Source organism: Oncorhynchus gorbuscha, linkage group LG08 (genome assembly GCF_021184085.1).
Source record: "Oncorhynchus gorbuscha isolate QuinsamMale2020 ecotype Even-year linkage group LG08, OgorEven_v1.0, whole genome shotgun sequence".
NCBI lineage: Eukaryota > Metazoa > Chordata > Actinopteri > Salmoniformes > Salmonidae > Oncorhynchus > Oncorhynchus gorbuscha.
Window position 1 is genome coordinate 41,103,290 of NC_060180.1, and position 21,918 is coordinate 41,125,207.

At 44.9% G+C, this 21,918-nt stretch overlaps 1 protein-coding gene across 1 annotated transcript in view; it reads right to left on the reverse strand.

The window, feature by feature from the left end:
- LOC124041667 (myomegalin-like) overlaps nt 1-21,918 on the reverse strand; it is a 93,170-nt gene that overhangs the window by 57,868 nt on the left and 13,384 nt on the right. Inside the window, exons 2-4 of the mRNA XM_046359514.1 lie at nt 15,861-15,919; nt 11,122-11,189; nt 8,134-8,244 (exon numbers count right to left, since the gene is read on the reverse strand). Of these exons, the coding sequence (XP_046215470.1) occupies nt 8,134-8,244; nt 11,122-11,189; nt 15,861-15,919 (238 nt within the window). The remainder of the gene's footprint in view (nt 1-8,133; nt 8,245-11,121; nt 11,190-15,860; nt 15,920-21,918) is intronic.

Sequence of the window (21,918 nt, forward strand, 5' to 3'; positions counted from 1 at the left end):
ATGGACTGTAGATGGACTGCTTTATGGACTGTAAATGGACTGTAGATGGACTGTAGATGGACTGCGGTATGGAATGTAGATGGACTGTAGATGGACTGCGGTATGGACTGTAGATGGACTGTGGTATGGACTGTAGATGGACTCGAGATGGACTGCTGTATGGATGGACTACTGTATGGACTGTAGATGGACTGCTGTATGGGCTGTAGATGGATTGCTGTATGGGCTGCAGATGGACTGCAGAATGGACTGTAGATGGACTGTGGTATGGACTGTAGATGGACTGCTGTATGGACTGTAGATGAACTGCGGTATGGACTGTAGATTGACTGTGGTATGGACTGTAGATGGACTGCGGTATGGACTGTAGATGGACTAACGTATGGACTGAAGATGGACTGCAGTATGGACTGTAGATGGACTGTAGATGGACTGTGGTATGGATTGTAGATGGACTGCGGTGTGGACTGTAAATGGACTGTGGCATGGACTGTAGATGGACTAGAGATGGACTGCTGTATGGACTGTAGATTGACTGCTGTATGGACTATAAGATGGACTGTAGATGGACTGCTGTATGGACTGTAGATGGACTGCTGTATGGGCTGTAGATGGACTGTAGATGGACTGTGGTATGGACTGAAGATGGACTGTAGATGGACTACTGTATGGACTGTAGATGGACTACTGTATGGACTGTAGATGGACTGCTGTATGGGCTGTAGATGGACTGCGGAATGGACAGTAGATGGCCTGTGGTATGGACTGTAGATGGCCTGTGGTATGAACTGTAGATGGACTGTGGTATGAACTGTAGATGAACTGTGGTGTGGACTGTAGATGGACTGTGGTATCGACTGTAGATGGCTGTGGTATGGACTTTGGTATGGACTGTGGTATGGAATGTGTGGATTGTATCTGGAATGTGGTGTGGACTGTGGTATGGACTGTGGTATGGAATGTGTGGATTGTATCTGGACTGTGGTATGGACTGTGGTATGGAATGTGTGGATTGTATCTGGAATGTGGTATGGACTGTGGTATGGAATGTGTGGATTGTATCTGGACTGTGGTATAGACTGTGGTATGGAATGTGTGGATTGTATCTGGACTGTGGTATGGACTGTAGATGGACTGTGGTATGGACTGTGGTATGGACTGTGGTATGGAATGTGTGGATTGTATCTGGAATGTGGTGTGGACTGTGGTATGGACTGTGGTATGGAATGTGTGGATTGTATCTGGACTGTGGTATGGACTGTAGATGGACTGTGGTATGGACTGTTGTATGGAATGTGTGGATTGTATCTGGACTGTGGTATAGACTGTGGTATGGAATGTGTGGATTGTATCTGGACTGTGGTATGGACTGTGGTATGGACTGTGGTATGGAATGTGTGGATTGTATCTGGAATGTGGTGTGGACTGTGGTATGGACTGTGGTATGGAATGTGTGGATTGTATCTGGACTGTGGTATAGACTGTGGTATGGAATGTGTGGATTGTATCTGGACTGTGGTATGGACTGTAGATGGACTGTGGTATGGACTGTGGATGGACTGTGGTATGGAATGTGTGGATTGTATCTGGACTGTGGTATGGACTGTAGATGGCCGGTAGATGGACTGCTGTATGGACTGTGGTATGGAATGTGTGGATTGTATCTGGACTGTGGTATGGACTGTAGATGGCCGGTAGATGGACTGCTGTATGGACTGTGGTATGGAATGTGTGGATTGTATAAGGACTGTGGTATGGAATGTGTGGATTGTATCTGGACTGTGGTATGGACTGTAGATGGCCGGTAGATGGACTGCTGTATGGACTGTGGTATGGAATGTGTGGATTGTATAAGGACTGTGGTATGGAATGTGTGGATTGTATCTGGACTGTGGTATGGAATGTGTGGATTGTATCTGGACTGTGGTATGGACTGTAGATGGACTGTGGTATGGACTGTAGCCGACTCTGTGCTGAATCCTCAGTGCAGGTGTTGCCCTTGTTCTATTTTCTGCCACCTGTCTATGACAAACCTCAGCTGGGATTCTCCAGATAAAAGATGAGAGGTGTTTGAGAGCTACGGTGTAGCAAAGAACCTGTACTGCTGTGCAAAGACCCCTGACAAGCAGAGGACACAATATACTCTCCTTGAAACTCCAAATGCACCTATTATTTAGTCTTGTACATTATCCAGTGTCTCCTATCCCCTTCACATAGATAGTCAGCAACAGTAACCCTTCATTCACAACCTGTCCCCTCTCCTTCTCACCCCCAAATAACTTAAACATCTACACCTGACCCCCCCCATCCCTTCTATCCTGCATGGATTTCCCATAACCCCCCCCCCCTCTCCCTGCTGTATTATACAGAGCGGTGTGTTGGTGTAATGTAACATCAGTGGGAACATGGCATTCCGATGTCACAGAGGTTATATTTAGACAAGGGGGAATGCAGAGCAGCTCTGGAGCTTATACCAGGAGTCAGGGGTTAAGATACACATTTTGTCTGCTCTAACAGACACAGCAAGCCAGGACAGGGCCCAGAGGCCAATAATTTGGGAATTGAAAAAGTCTTGGGAATGTGACTGTCCACTCAAAATTGGACAGTCTCTCTCCCTCTCTTTCTCTTAATCTCTTTCTCTCTCCAACGCCATCATCACCATGATAGGCCTGACCACCGGCGACGGTGAGGCAGCCTACAGGGAGGTCAGTGACCTGGCAGTGTGGTGCCGGGACAACAACCTCTTCCTCAACTGCAGTCAGACCAAGGAGCTCATCGTGGACTAAAGGGAATGGGGTGAGCCCCCATCCATTTCAATGGGTCTGCCGTGGAGCAGGTCGAGAGCTTCAAGTTCCTCGGTCTAAATCACTAAGGACTTAAAATGGTCCACTCACACACGCACAGTCGTGAAGAAGGGCCCTCAGGAAGTTGAGAAGGTTTGGTATGGGCCCTCAGATCCTCAAAAACGTTCTACAGCTGTACCACCGAGAGCATCCTGACTGGCTGCATCACCACTTGGAATGGCAACAGCACCGCCCTCGATCGCATGGCGCTACAGAGGGTGGTGCAGATAGTACTATATCAGGCAGTGTGATAGAAAGGCCCGGAAAATAGTTAAAGCTTCCAGCCACCCGAGGCATAGACTGTTCTGTATACTTCCACATGGCAAGACGCACACTCACAGGACTCTACACACTCACACACACTGACACTCTAAAACACACACAACATGCACACAAATGTATGCTGACTAAACACTAGGGTTGCACATTTTGGGGAATATTCAGAGGTGGAAACTTTCCGTGGGGATTAACGAGAATATATGAGAATTAATGGGAATATATGCATATTAATATGAATACCGTTTAAATGTACCGTAATTGCGAATATAAACCACACCCACTGAATTATTTAAAAAATATGTATTTTGTACATAAATAAGCCGCACATGTCTATAAGCCGCAGGTGCCTACCGGTACATTGAAACAAATGAACTTTACACAGCCTTTAAACGAAACACGGCTTGTAACAAAAATAAATGGGCTTTAACGAAACAGTACATTCATTGGTCACTATCTTCCTCCTCCTGTGCACTGAAACCACTGAAGTCATCTCCTTCTGTGTCGGAGTTGAATAGCCTCAGAATTGCTTCATCCGATGTTTCTCCCCACTTGTCATCCAAGCCTCCCACTGAACACGGAGCGCCACCTTAAATGCACGATTTACACTGATGTCGAGTGGCTGCAAATACTTTGGGCCATCTGCTTTTCTTCCCTCTGAAAGGTTTGTTGTCTTTTTGCACTGAGTCAGTTCCTCACGCTGCTGTTTACAAAGTCTTATAATCGACTCATTAAGGCCAAGCTCCCGTGCAGCAGCTCTATTTCCTTTTCCAACAGCCAGATCGATCGCCTTCAACTTGAAAGCTGCATCATATGCATTTCTCTGTGTCTTTGCCATGATGAAAAAAAAAAAAGCCTCAAATGTGCCAGGATGGACACCAATTTTTCAACCCTTGCATTGGTCAGCCTGTTGTGTGCTTTGGTGTGTGTGTTCCCAAAAAAAGGACCAGTTGCGCTCTGAGGCAGCTGATGTTGGTGGGATTTGGAGGATGATGGAGGCAACAGGGGAAAAGTCCTCAGATCCACAAAGTACCTTCCACCATGTGGCTGATGAGATGTGTTGGCACGACTTCCATATTGCATCTCCATTCCAAAGCCCTTGCTTGGAACTGTACTTCGCCAGACTACCAAGAACCTTGCTCTCATCCAGGCTAAGGTGGCGAGACACGGTAGTGATGACACCACAGGCCTTGTTGATCTCTGCACCAGACAGGATGCTCTTGCCAGCACACTTAGAGTCCAACATGTACGCTGTGGCATGTATGGGCTTCAGGCAGAAGTTTTCACGCTTGTTGATGTATTTCAGAACTGCAGTTTCCTCTGCTTGGAGCAACAGTGAAGTGGGCAGGGCAGTACAGATTTCTTCTCTTACATCTGCAAGCAGAGTCTGAATAACAGACAGGATGGCATTGTCTCCCTCAATCTGTGCAATGGCTACTGCTATAGGTTTCAGGAGTTTCAGGCTGCTTACCACTACCTCCCAAAATACATCATCCAGATCCTCTTGATGGGGCTGTCCATATCGGCAGACTGTGATATGGACATTTCTTGGAGAGACTCCTTCCCCTCCAGGAGACTGTCAAGCATGATGACAACACCACCCCAACAGGTATTGCTGGGCAGCTTCAATGTGGTGCTCTTATTCTTCTCACTTTGCTTGGTGAGGTAGATTGCTGATAAAACTTGATGACCCTTCACATACCTAACCATTTCCTTGGCCCTCTTGTAGAGTGTAACCATCGTTTTCATTGCCATGATGTCATCGAGGAGCAGATTCAATGCATGAGCAGCACAGCCAATGGGTGTGATGTGAAGGTAGGACTCCTCCACTTTAGACCAAGCAGCCTGTGGTCCAAGGTCATTGATGACTGCCTTCAGCTCATCTGCAATGTAGAGACCGGTGTGTCCTCTATCACTCCAGTGTCCCTGCACATTGTAAATATAGTACTGGAACTGACCAGCTTCTTACTTTCTCGTTTTCTACTTTTTAAATTCTGGTGTGTTTTTAATCTACCTTAAGTTATTTTTAGTGCTACATTGATATTGATTACTGCATTGTTGGGTTCGGAGCTGGCAAGAAAGACATTTCACTGTACATTGTCATTTGCCATGACATTAAAACTTGAACTCTTATTTTATAAAGCATTACTTTTCACATCATGCGTCACTGCATGACAGGCCGACAGTAACAGGGATGTTTTCCTGTTATCCAAACAGCTCTAAATATAGTAGTCTATGGTGCACCTGCTATTGCTGCCCCCCCCCCCCCCCCCCCACCCCCTTGGCCCACAGCAACAGTTCCCCTTATAACTAGACATGCACCGGAATGGGAAGAGGCGGCCGTGATTGGCCTAGACCTGGGATTAAGAGTAGTAATAGGCCTATTCGCTTACATACACACACAGGGCACCCACATACAGTATACACCACAGATAGATCCCTATACTGACATACACACACCGATTGGGATGAAAACCACAGTTGAAACCCATTGCAGAAGAACAAATGTGTTGAATAAATGATTGCACTCTTGGACTACACGTAGAATCCCTCTGATTCCTACTGTTGGTCTGAGCAGTGAGTGTAAACCAAGACAACAGAAACGGTGCCAGGGAATTAACTGGATCACGCGGATCTTCAAAGAAACAATCCAACACCAATCTTTATCTGAGACAATCAAATGTTATTGGTCACATACACATGGTTAGCAGATGTTAATGGTCACATGGTTAGCAGATGTTAATGGTCACATACACATGGTTAGCAGATGTTAATGGTCACATGGTTAGCAGATGTTAATGGTCACATGGTTAGCAGATGTTATTGGTCACATACACATGGTTAGCAGATGTTAATGGTCACATACACATGGTTAGCAGATGTTAATGGTCACATGGTTAGCAGATGTTATTGGTCACATACACATGGTTAGCAGATGTTATTGGTCACATACACATGGTTAGCAGATGTTAATGGTCACATACACATGGTTAGCAGATGTTATTGGTCACATACACATGGTTAGCAGATGTTAATGGTCACATACACATGGTTAGCAGATGTTATTGGTCACATACACATGGTTAGCAGATGTTATTGGTCACATACACATGGTTAGCAGATGTTATTGGTCACATACACATGGTTAGCAGATATTAATGGTCACATACACATGGTTAGCAGATGTTATTGGTCACATACACATGGTTAGCAGATGTTATTGGTCACATACACATGGTTAGCAGATGTTAATGGTCACATGGTTAGCAGATGTTAATGGTCACATGGTTAGCAGATGTTATTGGTCACATACACATGGTTAGCAGATGTTATTGGTCACATACACATGGTTAGCAGATGTTATTGGTCACATACACATGTTTAGCAGATGTTATTGGTCACATACACATGGTTAGCAGATGTTAATGGTCACATGGTTAGCAGATGTTAATGGTCACATGGTTAGCAGATGTTATTGGTCACATACACATGGTTAGCAGATGTTATTGGTCACATACACATGGTTAGCAGATGTTAATGGTCACATGGTTAGCAGATGTTAATGGTCACATGGTTAGCAGATGTTATTGGTCACATACACATGGTTAGCAGATGTTAATGGTCACATACACATGGTTAGCAGATGTTAATGGTCACATGGTTAGCAGATGTTATTGGTCACATACACATGGTTAGCATATGTTATTGGTCACATACACATGGTTAGCAGATGTTATTGGTCACATACACATGGTTAGCAGATGTTATTGGTCACATACACATGGTTAGCAGATGTTATTGGTCACATACACATGGTTAGCAGATCTTAGTGCGAGTGTAGGGAAATGCTTGTGCTTTTAGTTCCCGACAGTGCAGCAATATCTAACATCTAATCTAACAATTCCACAACAGCTACCTAATACACACAAATCTAAGTAAAGGAATGAAATAGGAATATATACATATAAATATATGGATGAGCAACGACAGAGTGGCATAGGTAAGATGCAATAGATGGTATAAAATACAGTATACACATATGAGAGGAGTAATGCCAGACATGTAAACAAGAAGACAATGAAGTCACCGCATCATCATACTGTCTTGACGTGAGACTCCCCTTATATGAATAAAAGGTTATTAAACCGATGAAGCTTTAACCGTACATGAGATATTGAGGGCTTAATAGCCTACTATAACATGCTCAAACATGAAAGTGACAGTTTGGTCGAACGTCTCTCTCCACTCAGCTAGCTGTGGCATGCAGAGATAAAGGATGATAAGTCCGAGCACGTTCAGGTCTTGTTTGTTTGGATCAGGTCAGCCATCTTGGAAGAATACAAACACACACGCAGCACATAGCCACGCACACTAATCTATCTACCTATCTGGAGTGGTGGTCTACGGGGATTCTGGAGAATTGACCAGTTTCCATATGCACACAGACAACAGCTGGTTAACCGAGTCACACAGTATATGATCTCACACACCCTCCCGTCTACCCCCTTTGAACATGCAGGCAGCAGGCTAACACCCTGTGCCCCCCCAGACTGCTGCCTTTTCCCTGGGATTAGGAGCTGTCTGTGTACCATTGTACTGAGGGTAAGGCATAGGAACTATGATATCTATACAAACACTCACTGCATGGTTCCCTGTGGTAGGACAATGACATCACAGGGGAAAGAAGTGCTAGATTCTCCACGGAGGGACACACACGGTAGCCTGGTCCCAAATCCGTTTGCGTTGTCTTTCCAACCCCTATGGTCATAGTCGCGCCAAACAAAACTCATCATGAAGAAAAGGCCATATATATTTATTTAAACGTTTCAGTGCCCCAATGGAATGAAAGCCTGCGGGTATTGAGACATTCCAGAACCTACGTTCCCTACAGATGTGCTAAGGCATCGTTGAGTGTATCAGCTCACCCCTTCTCCTCCAGCTAGAGTTTGGCTCAGTTCTATTTCAAACAGGACCAACGACAGGCAGTGTGTATCAATGTGTGCTAGTTACTCACTGTGCGGTAGACATGGTCGCTGCTGTCCTCGAACTTCTGCTGGATCCTCTCCTCCAGGAAGTAGATGCGGAGCTTGAGGCTGAAGTTCTCCCTCTTCAGGTCATTGAGGTGCTGCGACAGAGTACGGTGAACGTTAGACATGTCACTTTTAAAAAACAACGGCAACCCGTAGACATGGCCCTTACACGTCAGAGAGCACGGTACCCATTCGACATGGCCGTGCTGCAGGACAATACGTGAACCGTTTGAGATGTCCGTGATATAGATCAGAAAGTCCGGTAATCGTTAGATATGCTGTGTCCTCTTCCCGGTGGGCACAGTATATCAGTCATCGGTCTTGCGGTGTCAAGTGAAAAAACAATGGGAGTAAAAAAAAACAAACTACAAAAGTGTCTTCCTGACCTCTTGGAAGCCGCAGCGAATCCAAACACACACACTAACGCTAAAACATGCAGACATGGGAGTGTCGTTGGGCCGTCCAGGGATGCAGAGGGCTACTCCGCGGCCCGGGCTTTCAGAGCTGTGGCCATGGCGGCTCCATGGTGTGTTCTGGATAAGAAGGGGCCGAACACAGGAGCTTATTTTACTGACGCACACATGCCTGGAATCTCAGACAGCCAGGAGAGAGGGAGAGGGAGAGGGACTGTGGCGGGGGCAGTTATATGGGATGGCACTTGTGACATGTAAGGCGATAATTCCAGAGAGAGAGATTGAGGTAAATAGGAAGAGGTGCTAGGTGGTCTGAATGATCGTACATATTCTCTCTCTGCCCCCCCGCAGTCTGTCCATTATACTGTACCTTCCTATCCCACACTCTGTCCATTATACTGTACCTTCCTATCCCACACTGTCCACTGTACCTTCCTATCCCACACTCTGTCCATTATACTGTACCTTCCTATCCCACACTCTGTCCATTATACTGTACCTTCCTATCCCATACTCTGTCCATTATACTGTACCTTCCTATCCCACACTCTGTCCATTATACTGTACCTTCCTATCCCACACTCTGTCCATTATACTGTACCTTCCTATCCCACACTCTGTCCACTATACTGTACCTTCCTATCCCACACTCTGTCCATTATACTGTACCTTCCTATCCCATACTCTGTCCACTATACTGTACCTTCCTATCCCACACTCTGTCCATTATACTGTACCTTCCTATCCCACACTCTGTCCATTATACTGTACCTTCCTATCCCATACTCTGTCCATTATACTGTACCTTCCTATCCCACACTCTGTCCATTATACTGTACCTTCCTATCCCACACTCTGTCCATTATACTGTACTCTGTCCACTATACTGTACCTTCCTATCCCACACTCTTGTCCACTGTCCACTATACTGTACCTTCCTATCCCACACTCTGTCCATTATACTGTACCTTCCTATCCCATACTCTGTCCATTATACTGTACCTTCCTATCCCACACTCTGTCCATTATACTGTACCTTCCTATCCCACACTCTGTCCATTATATTGTACCTTCCTATCCCACACTCTGTTCACTATACTGTACCTTCCTATCCCACACTCTGTCCACTATACTGTACCTTCCTATCCCACACTCTGTCCATTATACTGTTCCTATCCTTCCTATCCCCACACTCTGTCCATTATCCCACTGTACCTTCCTATCCCACACTCTGTCCATTATACTGTACCTTCCTATCCCACACTCTGTCCATTATACTGTACCTTCCTATCCCACATACTCTTCCTATCCATTATACTATCCCACACTGTATTATACTGTACCTTCCTATCCCACACTCTGTCCACTATACTGTACCTTCCTATCCCATACTCTGTCAATTATACTGTACCTTCCTATCCCACACTCTGTCCATTATACTGTACCTTCCTATCCCACACTCTGTCCACTATACTGTACCTTCCTATCCCACACTCTGTTCATTATACTGTACCATGATTACTACATGATTATGTGTGTGTGCGAGCATGCTTATATGTACACTGCATGCCTGTGTGTGAATTTATGTCGGCGCCCATGAAAGATGGTTGCTTTGGGCCGCGGCCCTCTTTTAGAGTGGAACCTCTGCTTTCGTGAGAAGCTGGCTGTACATCCCATTTTACCAGAGAGCAGCAAAGCCTCCAGAATAGCATTAAATGAGGAGAATCTACATTCTATGAACTTAGTGGTTTGTGCATGACTCCCACTAGTAAGATATTTTGATTTGGAATGTGTTTGAACCATGGACTGTTTATAAAGTGATTTGAGATTGACGAGAGAAAAGAGTTGGGGAGGGGGAGAGGTCGGGAGGTAGAGTGATGTGTGGAATAGAGTGAGGGACAGAATATGGGGGGGTGGAATGAGAGGTAAAGTAGATCAGATGGAGAATAGTGAGAAAGAAAGAACGGTGTGACTAGCAGACAAACCGGTTTTCATATCACATAGTGTGGCATCAAATCAAAAGGTTTTAAAAAAAAAATGTGTTTGGCATGAATTCAGGGTCCAGAAATAGTCTTCTTTGTGACGTTGAGCCAGATGATAAGCTTTAGCCCGAGGCATGCTGTGGGGAAGAAGCTGTGTTGGTTATGTTCCATCCCTCAGACAGTTTCCCCAGAACAAAGTGCTTTAGCCAGGGTTGAACAACAACAAACACTTTCCAACATTACATGTCCACGATCGGAATGGCCGACCTGACCAGGAAAACGTTTTTCCTGGTGAGGCCACGTGGTTCGGAAGAACGCAGGGTCTTCTTAGTTATCGTTTTTTTTCTCTCCAGATTTTCGTTGTGTAGACTGTTGTTTTCGTAGACTGAAGAATTGACTTTAACATCCAGGCTCTTGCAACAGCAGCTGGCCTACTTGATCTGCTCCTCACAGATTTCAGTCTACTTCATTACAGTACATTTTGGGCCCACAAGATGGAGACAACAAGTTAACACAGTGAGGATAGAAAGGTTTTGAGCATTGAATTATGGCCCAAAAGAGAAAGAGGAGAGCTCACCTGTTCAAACTCTCTCAGAGTGTGAGGTTGGAGAGGAGGAGAGTTGTCTGTTTCATCACTACGTACATCTGCAACATCGGAACCATTTAAAACATCTTTAGTACATCATCACAGTTATTACACAGGCAGGTCAAATTGTTATTGCAGTTCAGTCACATTCTTACTACTTTACCCTGCAACTGTTCCAGTTTCACGTTTTAATGTCCCATGCACAAGTACAGTGAAATGTCTTTCTAGCAAACTCAAAATCCAACAATGTAATAATCAATAAAAATGTAATACCAGAAAAAACACATGAGAAATAAGAAGAAATATGAACACAATAAGTGTAAGTAAGTAAGAAAACTATATACAGGTTCAGTTCCAGTACCATATTAACTATGTACAGGGATACTGGAGTGATGGAGGTATATATGTATAGGGGTAAGGAGACAGGGATACTGGAGTGATGGAGGTAGATATGTATAGGGGTAAGGAGATAGGGATACTGGAGATGATACTGGATGGAGGTAGATATGTATAGGGGTAAGGAGACAGGGATACTGGAGTGATGGAGGTAGATACTGGAGTGATGGTAGATATGTATAGGGGTAAGGAGACAGGGATACTGGATGATGGAGGTAGATATGTATAGGGGTAAGGAGACAGGGATACTGGAGTGATGGAGGTAGATAGATAGGGGTAAGTAGGGATACTGGAGTGATGGAGGTAGATATGTATAGGGGTAAGGAGACAGGGATACTGGAGTGATGGAGGTAGATATGTATGGAGGGATATGTATAGGGGTAGAGACAGGGATACTGGAGTGATGGAGGTAGATATGTATAGGGAGACAGGGATACTGGAGTGATGGAGGTAGATATGTATGGAGGGGGGTAAGGAGACAGGGATACTGGAGTGATGGAGGTAGGGGGTATACTGGAGTGATGGAGGTAGATATGTATAGGGGTAAGGAGATAGGGATACTGGAGTGATGGAGGTAGATATGTATAGGGGTAAGGAGACAGGGATACTGGGTGATACTACTGGAGTGATGGAGGTAGATATGTATAGGGGTAAGGAGACAGGGATACTGGAGTGATGGAGGTAGATATGTATAGGGGTAAGGAGATAGGGATACTGGAGTGATGGAGGTAGATATGTATAGTGATGGAGGTAGGTATAGGGGTAAGGAGACAGGGATACTGGAGTGATGGAGGTAGATATGGAGGTATAGGGGTAAGGAGAGGAGATAGGGATACTGGGGGTAAGTGATGGAGGATAGATATGTATAGGGGTAAGGAGACAGGGATACTGGAGTGATGGAGGTAGATATGTATAGGGGTAAGGAGACTACTGGAGTGATGGAGGTAGATATGTATAGGGGTAAGGAGATAGGGATACTGGAGTGATGGAGGTAGATATGTATAGGGGTAAGGAGATAGGGATACTGGAGTGATGGAGGTAGATATGTATAGGGGTAAGGAGACAGGGATACTGGAGTGATGGAGGTAGATATGTATAGGGGTAAGGAGGGGAGATGAGGGATACTGGAGTGATGGAGGTAGATATGTATAGGGGTAAGGAGACAGGGATACTGGTGAGTGATGGAGGTAGATATGTATAGGGGTAAGGAGATAGGGATACTGGAGTGATGGAGGTAGATATGTATAGGGGTACTGGAGGAGATAGGGATACTGGAGTGATGGAGGTAGATATGTATAGGGGTAAGGAGACAGGGATACTGGAGTGATGGAGGTAGATATGTATAGGGGTAAGGAGATAGGGATACTGGAGTGATGGAGGTAGATATGTATAGAGGTAAGGTGGAGTGATGGAGGTAGATATGTATAGGGGTAAGGAGATAGGGATACTGGAGTGATGGAGGTAGATATGTATAGGGGTAAGGAGATAGGGATACTGGAGTGATGGAGGTAGATATGTATAGGGGTAAGGAGATAGGGATACTGGAGTGATGGAGGTAGATATGTATAGGGGTAAGGAGATAGATAAGGAGGAGACAGGGATACTGGAGTGATGGAGGTAGATATGTATAGGGGTAAGGAGATAGGGATACTGGAGTGATGGAGGTAGATATGTATAGGGGTAAGGAGATAGGGATACTGGAGTGATGGAGGTAGATATGTATAGGGATACTGGAGTGAGGTAGATAGGGGGTATGGAGTGATGGAGGTAGATATGTATAGGGGTAAGGAGATAGGGATACTGGAGTGATGGAGGTAGATATGTATAGGGGTAAGGAGATAGGGATACTGGTGATGGAGGTGATATGGAGGTACTGGAGTGATGGAGGTATATGTATAGGGGTAAGGAGACAGGGATACTGGAGTGATGGAGGTAGATATGTATAGGGGTAGTGATGGAGATATGTAGGGATACTGGAGTGATGGAGGTAGATATGTATAGGGGTAAGGAGAGATATGTATAGGGGTAAGGAGACAGGGATACTGGAGGGATACTGGAGTGATGGAGGTAGATATGTATAGGGGTAAGGAGACACTGGGTGATGGACTGGATATGTGATGGAGGTAGATATGTATAGGGGTAAGGAGATAGGGATACTGGAGTGATGGAGGTAGATATGTATAGGGGTAATGGAGATAGGGATACTGGAGTGATGGAGGTAGATATGTATAGGGGTATAGGAGTGATGGAGGTAGATATGTATAGGGGTAGGAGACAGGGATACTGGAGTGATGGAGGTAGATATGTGATGGAGGGGGTAAGGAGACAGGGATAGATATGTATAGTATAGGGTAAGGATGGAGGTAGGATAGGGATACTGGAGTGATGGAGGTAGATATGTATAGGGGGTAAGGTAAGGATGGAGGTAGGGGGTAAGGAGACAGGGATACTGGAGTGATGGAGGTAGATATGTATAGATATGGGTAAGGAGACAGGGATACTGGAGTGATGATGGAGGTAGATATGTATAGGGGTAAGGAGATAGGGATACTGGAGTGATGGAGGTAGATATGTATAGGGGTAAGGAGAGATAGGGATACTGGAGTGATGGAGGTAGATATGTATAGGGGTAAGGAGATAGGGATACTGGAGTGATGGAGTAGATATGTATAGGGGTAAGGAGACAGGGATACTGGAGTGATGGAGGTAGATATGTATAGGGGTAAGGAGATAGGGATACTGGAGTGATGGAGGTAGATATGTATAGGGGTAAGGAGATAGGGATGGACTGGAGTGATGGAGGTAGATATGTATAGGGGTAAGGAGACAGGGATACTGGGAGTGATGGAGGTAGATATGTATAGGGGTAAGGAGACAGGGATACTGGAGTGATGGAGGTAGATATGTATAGGGGTAAGGAGACAGTGATGGAGGTAGATATGTATAGGGGTAAGGAGACAGGGATACTGGAGATGGAGGTAGATATGTATATAGGGGTATGATGGAGGTAGATATGTATAGGGGTAAGGAGACAGGGATACTGGAGTGATGGAGGTAGATATGTATAGGGTATAGGGGTAGACAGGGATACTGGAGTGATGGAGGTAGATATGTATAGGGGTAAGGAGACAGGGACACTGGAGTGATGGAGGTAGATATGTATAGGGTTAAGGAGACAGGGATACTGGAGTGATGGAGGTAGATATGTATAGGGTTAAGGAGACAGGGATACTGGAGTGATGGAGGTAGATATGTATAGGGGTAAGGAGACAGGGACACGAGTGATGGAGGTAGATATGTATAGGGGACAGGGATACTGGAGGGTAGATGACTATATACAGGGGATACTGGAGTGATGGAGGTAGATATTACAATGTGCAGGGATACTGGAGTGATGGAGGTAGATATGTATAGGGGTAAGGAGACAAGGATACTGGAGTGATGGAGGTAGATATGTATAGGGGTAAGGAGACAGGGATACTGGAGTGATGGAGGTAGATATGTATAGGGGTAAGGAGACAGGGATACTGGAGTGATGGAGGTAGATATGTATAGGGGTAAGGAGACAGAGATACTGGAGTGATGGAGGTAGATATGTATAGGGTAAGGAGACTATATACAGGGTCCATACCATATTTACAATGTGCAGGGATACTGGAGTGATGGAGGTAGATATGTATATAGGGGATACTAGATATGGAGGTAGATATGTATAGTAAGGAGACAGTACAATGGAGGTAGATATGTATAGGGGTACGGTGACTATATACAGGGTCAGTACCATATTAACAATGTACAGGGATACTGGAGTGATGGAGGTAAATATGTATAGGGGGAAGGTGACTATATACAGGGTCAGTACCATGTTAACAATGCACAGGGATACTGTAGTGATGGAGGTAGATATGTATAGGGGTAAGGTGACTAGGCAAGGATGTAAGGTGAACAGAGTAGCAGTATGTGAGTGTGTGTGCGTGTGTAGAGTCAGTATAAATGTATGTGCGTATTATGTGTGAGTGAACAGATGATGAAGTGAGTGTGTAGGGCCCTGTGAGTGTGTAGGGCCCTGTGAGTGTGTAGGACCCTGTGAGTGTGCATAGAGAGGTCAATAAAGATACAAGGTTAACGCAGATAGTCAGTGTAGCTATTTATCAGTCTTATTGCTTGGGGATAGAAGCTGTTCAAGAGCTTGTTGGTGTCAGATTTGATGCACCGGTATTGCCTGCCGTGCGGAAGCAGAGAGAATAGTCTATGGCTTGGGTGGTTGGAGTACTTAACGTTTTTCCTGGGTCAAAGCTTTGGGAGAATCAGGAAGTCAAAATAAAAGGGGTTACCTGTCATGTGACCTGTGCTCCTGGATGAGGACTCCTCAGAGTGGGACACGGTGAGAAGCCTACACACACATAAACACACACACACACATTTAACTAGAGTGGCTCTGTGGTCAATATTGCTTTACAGAAATAGATCATTTTTAGCATACTACATACATACATTATACAATGGAACAAGAGGGATAGGCAAAGAAATGAAGAGGCTCCCCTTTTATAATAACAGTACCCCATTAACACATCTATGGGAGAGTGGTGGAGTCACACAGTGGGGGGAGAGATTCGGGGGGGGGCGGAGGGGTAAAGGATGAGGGTGTGGGAGGTTAGGGGTAGGGTGGCAGACACATGGGGTCAGAGTTGAATCCTATCAGGAGGTCTCTAGTTTAGAGTTTCTTAATGAAACATGGAATTGTGGGTGATTTTCACTCATCAAGGGATTAAGAATATTTTCTTGCTTTGTTGCACCATAATTTAGACTCCTCAACAAGACCAGTGCATGCTGGACACTATGAATAATAATCACGACAGCCAGCTCTGTTTACTGGTAAGTGAAGCAACGCATTGCTTGCAAATGTGCATAGCCTACAGGTGGGTGATAAGGCTATAGCCACGGGAAGTAGGGATGCCCCTGAGAAATCAGCATTTTAAATCAAATGAACTGTGTTTTAATATTTGTTTCACAAAAGTAGTGCACTGGGCCGACTTTTCCAGGCAAGTGTTTGCACTGCAAGAGATCAAGCAGATAACGGCACTGTCGTTGGACAGCAGTAGGCTGCCTTTATAGTTGTATTTGTCTATGCAAATGAGAATGACATTTTACTGCTGTTTATAGCTCACTCAACTAGTAAATCATCATTTTACAACACATTAGAGTAGCCTACATGCTTGTACCCTACAAGCGAAGGAGATCACCTGCTTCTGATACTGACTGATCAAAGGCTGGCTGGCCCTGCTGCCGCTTGAGGACTCTGATCACATTATAACGTCTTGCCTGGGTTTGTTTACATTTATCTCTTGCCTGGGTTTGTTTACATTTATCTCTTGCCTGGGTTTGTTTACGTTTATCTCTTGCCTGGGTTTGTTTACATTTATCTCTTGTCGCCCGACAGTTTGACATTTGGAAAAATATAAATGACGTAAATGAGACATACTGAGTCTGGCTTTAACCATAACCACAAACCTTACCTTAACTATTTTCAAATGTCAACTTCAATGTGGTATGGAAGTCCCAAGGATCCCGGATGGCAAGAACAATTATTATTTTAAATATTTTAAATTATGTATTATAATAATAATTTATTATTATGAACAATACAAATACAAAAACAGAAATATACAAACAAGAGTACATAAACCTGTCTGTGACAATTTATTATTATGAACAAAACAAATACAAAAACAGAAATATACAAACAAGAGTACATAAACCTAACATATCTATTACATATCGAGATACATTTTCAATTTGTCAAAATGTATCATGGTACGTATTCCTTTTTTGCTTTTACACTTACGGATCATCTGAAAAAAACATTTCAATTCTATCTTAAATAATTTGAAAAGGGGTTTGTTCTCCACCCACTTCATTTTATGGAGTCATTTCAAATAAAATCTTCTGACATAAGAACAGTCCCAAAATAAATGATCAAGAGTTTCTGGGTCACAACTACAAAATACACATTTGTTATTAATAGCTATTTAAAATCTGTGTATAATAAAGGTCTTTACAGGGTAGATTCTATGAATGAGTTTGTATGATACTTCTCTCACCTTATTAGATGTACGATATTTACCAGACAACAACGAGACTTTGTTCCAGTTTACTTGTCCTAGGGCTGCATTCCAGTACATTTTAGCAGAGGGAATAGTAACACATTGACATAGTTTCCTGTTACATGTTATTACATTTATAGTTTAAAATGTACATTCCTTGTAGCTGTATTGAGGCTACAAAATCCTCAACAGTTGCACTTGGAGTATTGTTATATTCTCCTGAAAGAAGAATGGCACCTTTAGGGACAGCTCTAACAGCACCTTTAGGGACAGCTCTAACAGCACCTTTAGGGACAGCTCTAACAGCACCTTTAGGGACAGCTCTAACAACTATTTGAAACTCCTCAGGAGTGAATGTAATGTTGTATGTTCTCATGAATTTTGGATAATCATATAGTTGTCCATCATTATTCAATAATTGTTTAACCCAGATAATGCTGCTGTCAAACCAGTTCTGGAAAAACAAAGACTTGTTTTTGTAATTTATGTCTTTATTATTTCAGATTGTAAATCTATGTGGGGATTTTTTTTGTATATAAGGTTCTAACACTTTTCAGGTAAGACCCAGATGCAGAAGTAACAAACGTTTATTACTAATACAGGGGCAGGCAAAACGATAGGTCCAGAGAGGGTTCAAAAGGTCCAGAACGGCAGGCAGTCTCAGGGTCAGAGCAGGCAGGGGTCAATAATCCAGAATGGTGTGACAAGGTACAGAACGGCAGGCAGGCTCAGTGTCAGGGCAGGCAGAATGGTCAAAACTAGAAAACAGGAACTAGAACAGACAGGAGCAAGGGGAAAACCGCTGGTAGATTTCACGAGACAAAACGAACTGGCAAACAGACAAACAGAGAACACAGGTATAAATACACTGGGGATAATGCGAAGATGGGCAATACCTGGAGGGGGGTGGAGACGAGCACAAATACAGGTGAAACAGATCAGGGTGTGACAGGTTCCAAGTTAGAAGTACTTGTTTATGATAGTTAGCAAGCTTAATAGGGATCTTGCCCACATCAAAGTTGCATTTGAATGAGAATTCTAGACCACCAATCTGTTGGAATATTAAATTAGGGATTATAGTCCAAATGCAATCCTTATTTCTTAAATAGTTTTGTATCCATTTGATCTTGAAGATTATATTAGAGGTTCTAAAGTCCAGAGCATATAACCACTTTTCTTAAAAGTGAAGTATGAAGTTAAATAATTTAGTATCAACAATTTTAGAAGAACGTCCAAGGCAGGGGATATATACATTAATCTGGACAGACCTTCAGATTTTGACAAAAGTACATGCCCAGATAAAGAAAGATCTCTTCATAACCAGAAGTTAAATATCTTTTCAATTTACTCTACAATAGGAGAGAAATTTAAGTTGGCCCGCTCTTTCTGAACTTTGCTAACTTTTAGATATGTGATCACAACGTTTACAGGGATATGACATACTGAGGTTAAGTCACATCTTTTCAATGCAAATAATTCACATTTCCTAATATTCAGATAAACTTGATTCATGTGAGAAGGCATCATTATGATCTGTATCTCTTTATCTTGTGTATCTGAATATCTCACACCCTGATCTGTTTCACCTGTCTTGTGCTTGTCTCCACCCCCTCCAGTTGTCGCCCATTTCCTCCATTATTCCCTGTGCATTTATACCTGTGTTCTCTGTTTGTCTGTTGCCAGTTCGTCTTGTCTCGTGAAGCCTACCAGCGGTTTTCCCCTACTCCTGTTCTCTCTAGTCCCTGTTTTCTAGTTTTCCTGGTTTTGACCATTCTGCCTGCCCTGACCTGAGCCTGCCTGCCTATCTGTACCTTACTGACTCTGCCCTGGATTACTAACCTCAACCTGCACTTGACCTGTTGTTTGCCTGCCCCCAGTTTTGTCAATAAGCATCTATGATTCGAACTGTCTGCATGTGGGTCTTATACTGAGTCTGAACCAGCAGACTTGGACCGGCTCCGCAACCCACACTTCTCCCAAGGAGCCACCATTGGGAGACACGAGTAGTTACTTTGAGGTCTTATGGAAGGATTCTAGACCTTGGTGGAACGCCACAACCAAGCTTTCCATACATTGCTGGAGCAAGTCCATGTATTGTCTATTCGACAGCCAGCCCCTGCCATTACCTCCCAACCGCTCAGTAACCCCGCTGTCAGCAGCGCATCCCCCCAGCCAACCCCGGCTTCCCGAGAACCCTGCTTACCTCCTCTGGAACGGTCCGCTGGAGATTCAGGGACATGTGGGGCGTTTCTCTATCAGTGCTCCCTCATCTTTGAGCTAAAGCCCTCGTCTCTTCCCTTGGACTGCTCAAAGGTAGCGTACCTTATAGGTAGCGTACCTTATAACAGTGATGTCCGGGAAAGCTACTCCCGCGACGCCAAGACTCCCGTAGTGTGGCAGACTATGCGGTCGATATGGCCGTTGAGAGTGCCTGGAACCTGGAAGCCCTGTTCGACACATCCCTTCACGGGTTATCGGAGGAGGTGAAAGATAAGCTCGCAACCTGGGAGCTGCCCATCGATCTTGACCCTCTCATCGCCTTGAACATCCAGATTGATGGGCGACTACAGGAACGTAGGAGGAATCCCGGAAGTCCTTGACGTCTACATTTCAGCGAGAATCCGAGGTTACCCGAGTTCACCCGGAAATCACAGAGGTCTGATGACTCGCCTCCTCCAGAGCCTATGCAACTTGGCAGAGCTAGATTGTCTCAAGCCGAACCGTTACACATACTGAACACCAAGAGCTGTCTGTATTGTGGGACTACAGGTCATTACATTTCTACCTATTCTGTAAAAAGACCTGGCTCATCAGGAGGTATGAGTACGCTGGTGGGCATTACTGAGAATGTCCAGTGTCCCCTTACTCATACCCCTCTCCATGTCATCCTGCTGTGGGGTGACCGGTCCAAATCTCTTCGGGTACTCATTGACTCTGGGGCAGATGAGAGATTTATGGATGTTACCCCACTCAACCCCTCTCCATTCCCATGGATGTCAGAGCGCTGAATGGGCGTTTGATTGGCAGATTCACCCACAACACAGTCCCAATCAACCTGCGAGTGTCAGGCAACCACAGCGAGTCGATCCAGTTTCTACTTATCAAATCCCCTCAGGTACCCGTGGGGTTGGGGTTTTCATGGCTCCAGAGACACAATCCCCTTGATGACTGGACTGTGGGATCGATCAAGGGTTGGAGACCGTTTTTCCATGCTCATTGCTTGAAGTCGGCACAGCCTGCCCCGGACCTCTCCACCGTTCCCGCGGAATACCAGGACTTCTGGAAGGTTTTCAGCCACCTCGCTTCCTCCGCATCTGCCCTATGACTGCGCCATTGACCTTCTCCCGGGCACTAGACTGCCTGGAGAGTGGCTTCATTCCCTGTCAGGTCCGGAGACCAAGGTGATGGAGATGCACATTTAGGACTCCCTGGCTGCAGGCGGTATCCATCCTTCTGCCTCCCCCGCCGGCACAGGGTTCTTCATTGTGGAGAAGAAGGACAAAACCCTGTGTATCAACTACCGGGGCCTGAATGACATCACGGTTAACCTTTTTGGGATAGGGGGCAGCATTTTCACTTTTGAATGAATAGCGTGCCCAGAGTAAACTGCCTCCTACTCTGTCCCAGAAGCTAATATATGCATATTATTAGTATTGGATAGAAAACACTCTGAAGTTTCTAAAACTGTTTGAATGATGTGTGAGTATAACAGAACTCATATGGCATGCGAAAACCTCTATAGACCCGCTGCTACACCATCGAACCCCAATACCTCCTTAACTCTTGTCTCGTGGCTACACTTATCTGGGGTATAGAGAACCAAGTCTGTGAGGCACAGCATTCCCATCCGGACCCAGGGTGGGGGGAGAGGGCTAGCCAAATGTTTGTCCCGGACTCTGCTCGTTCCCCGGTTCAGAAATGGGCTCATTCCTCTCGACTGGAATGCCATCCTGGCTCCCGTTGGAACCTGGCCTTTGTACAAAAATGTTTTTGGTGGCCCACCTTGGTTCCTGATGTGTCATCGCCACCTGCACCGTGTGTGCCCAGAATAGTACTCCCCAGGAAGCTCCAGCTGGCCTCCTTCAACCACTTTCTGTTCCTCACCATCCCTGGTCACATATATCTCTGGACTTCGTCACTGGTCTACCTCCATCTGATGGCAGCACCACTATCTTTACGGTGGTGGACAGGTTTTCCAAAGCCGCCCATTTCCTTCCCGTCCCCAAGTTACCCTCAGCAAAGGAGACAGCCCAGCTCATGGTGGAGCACGTCTTCCGGATCCATGGAC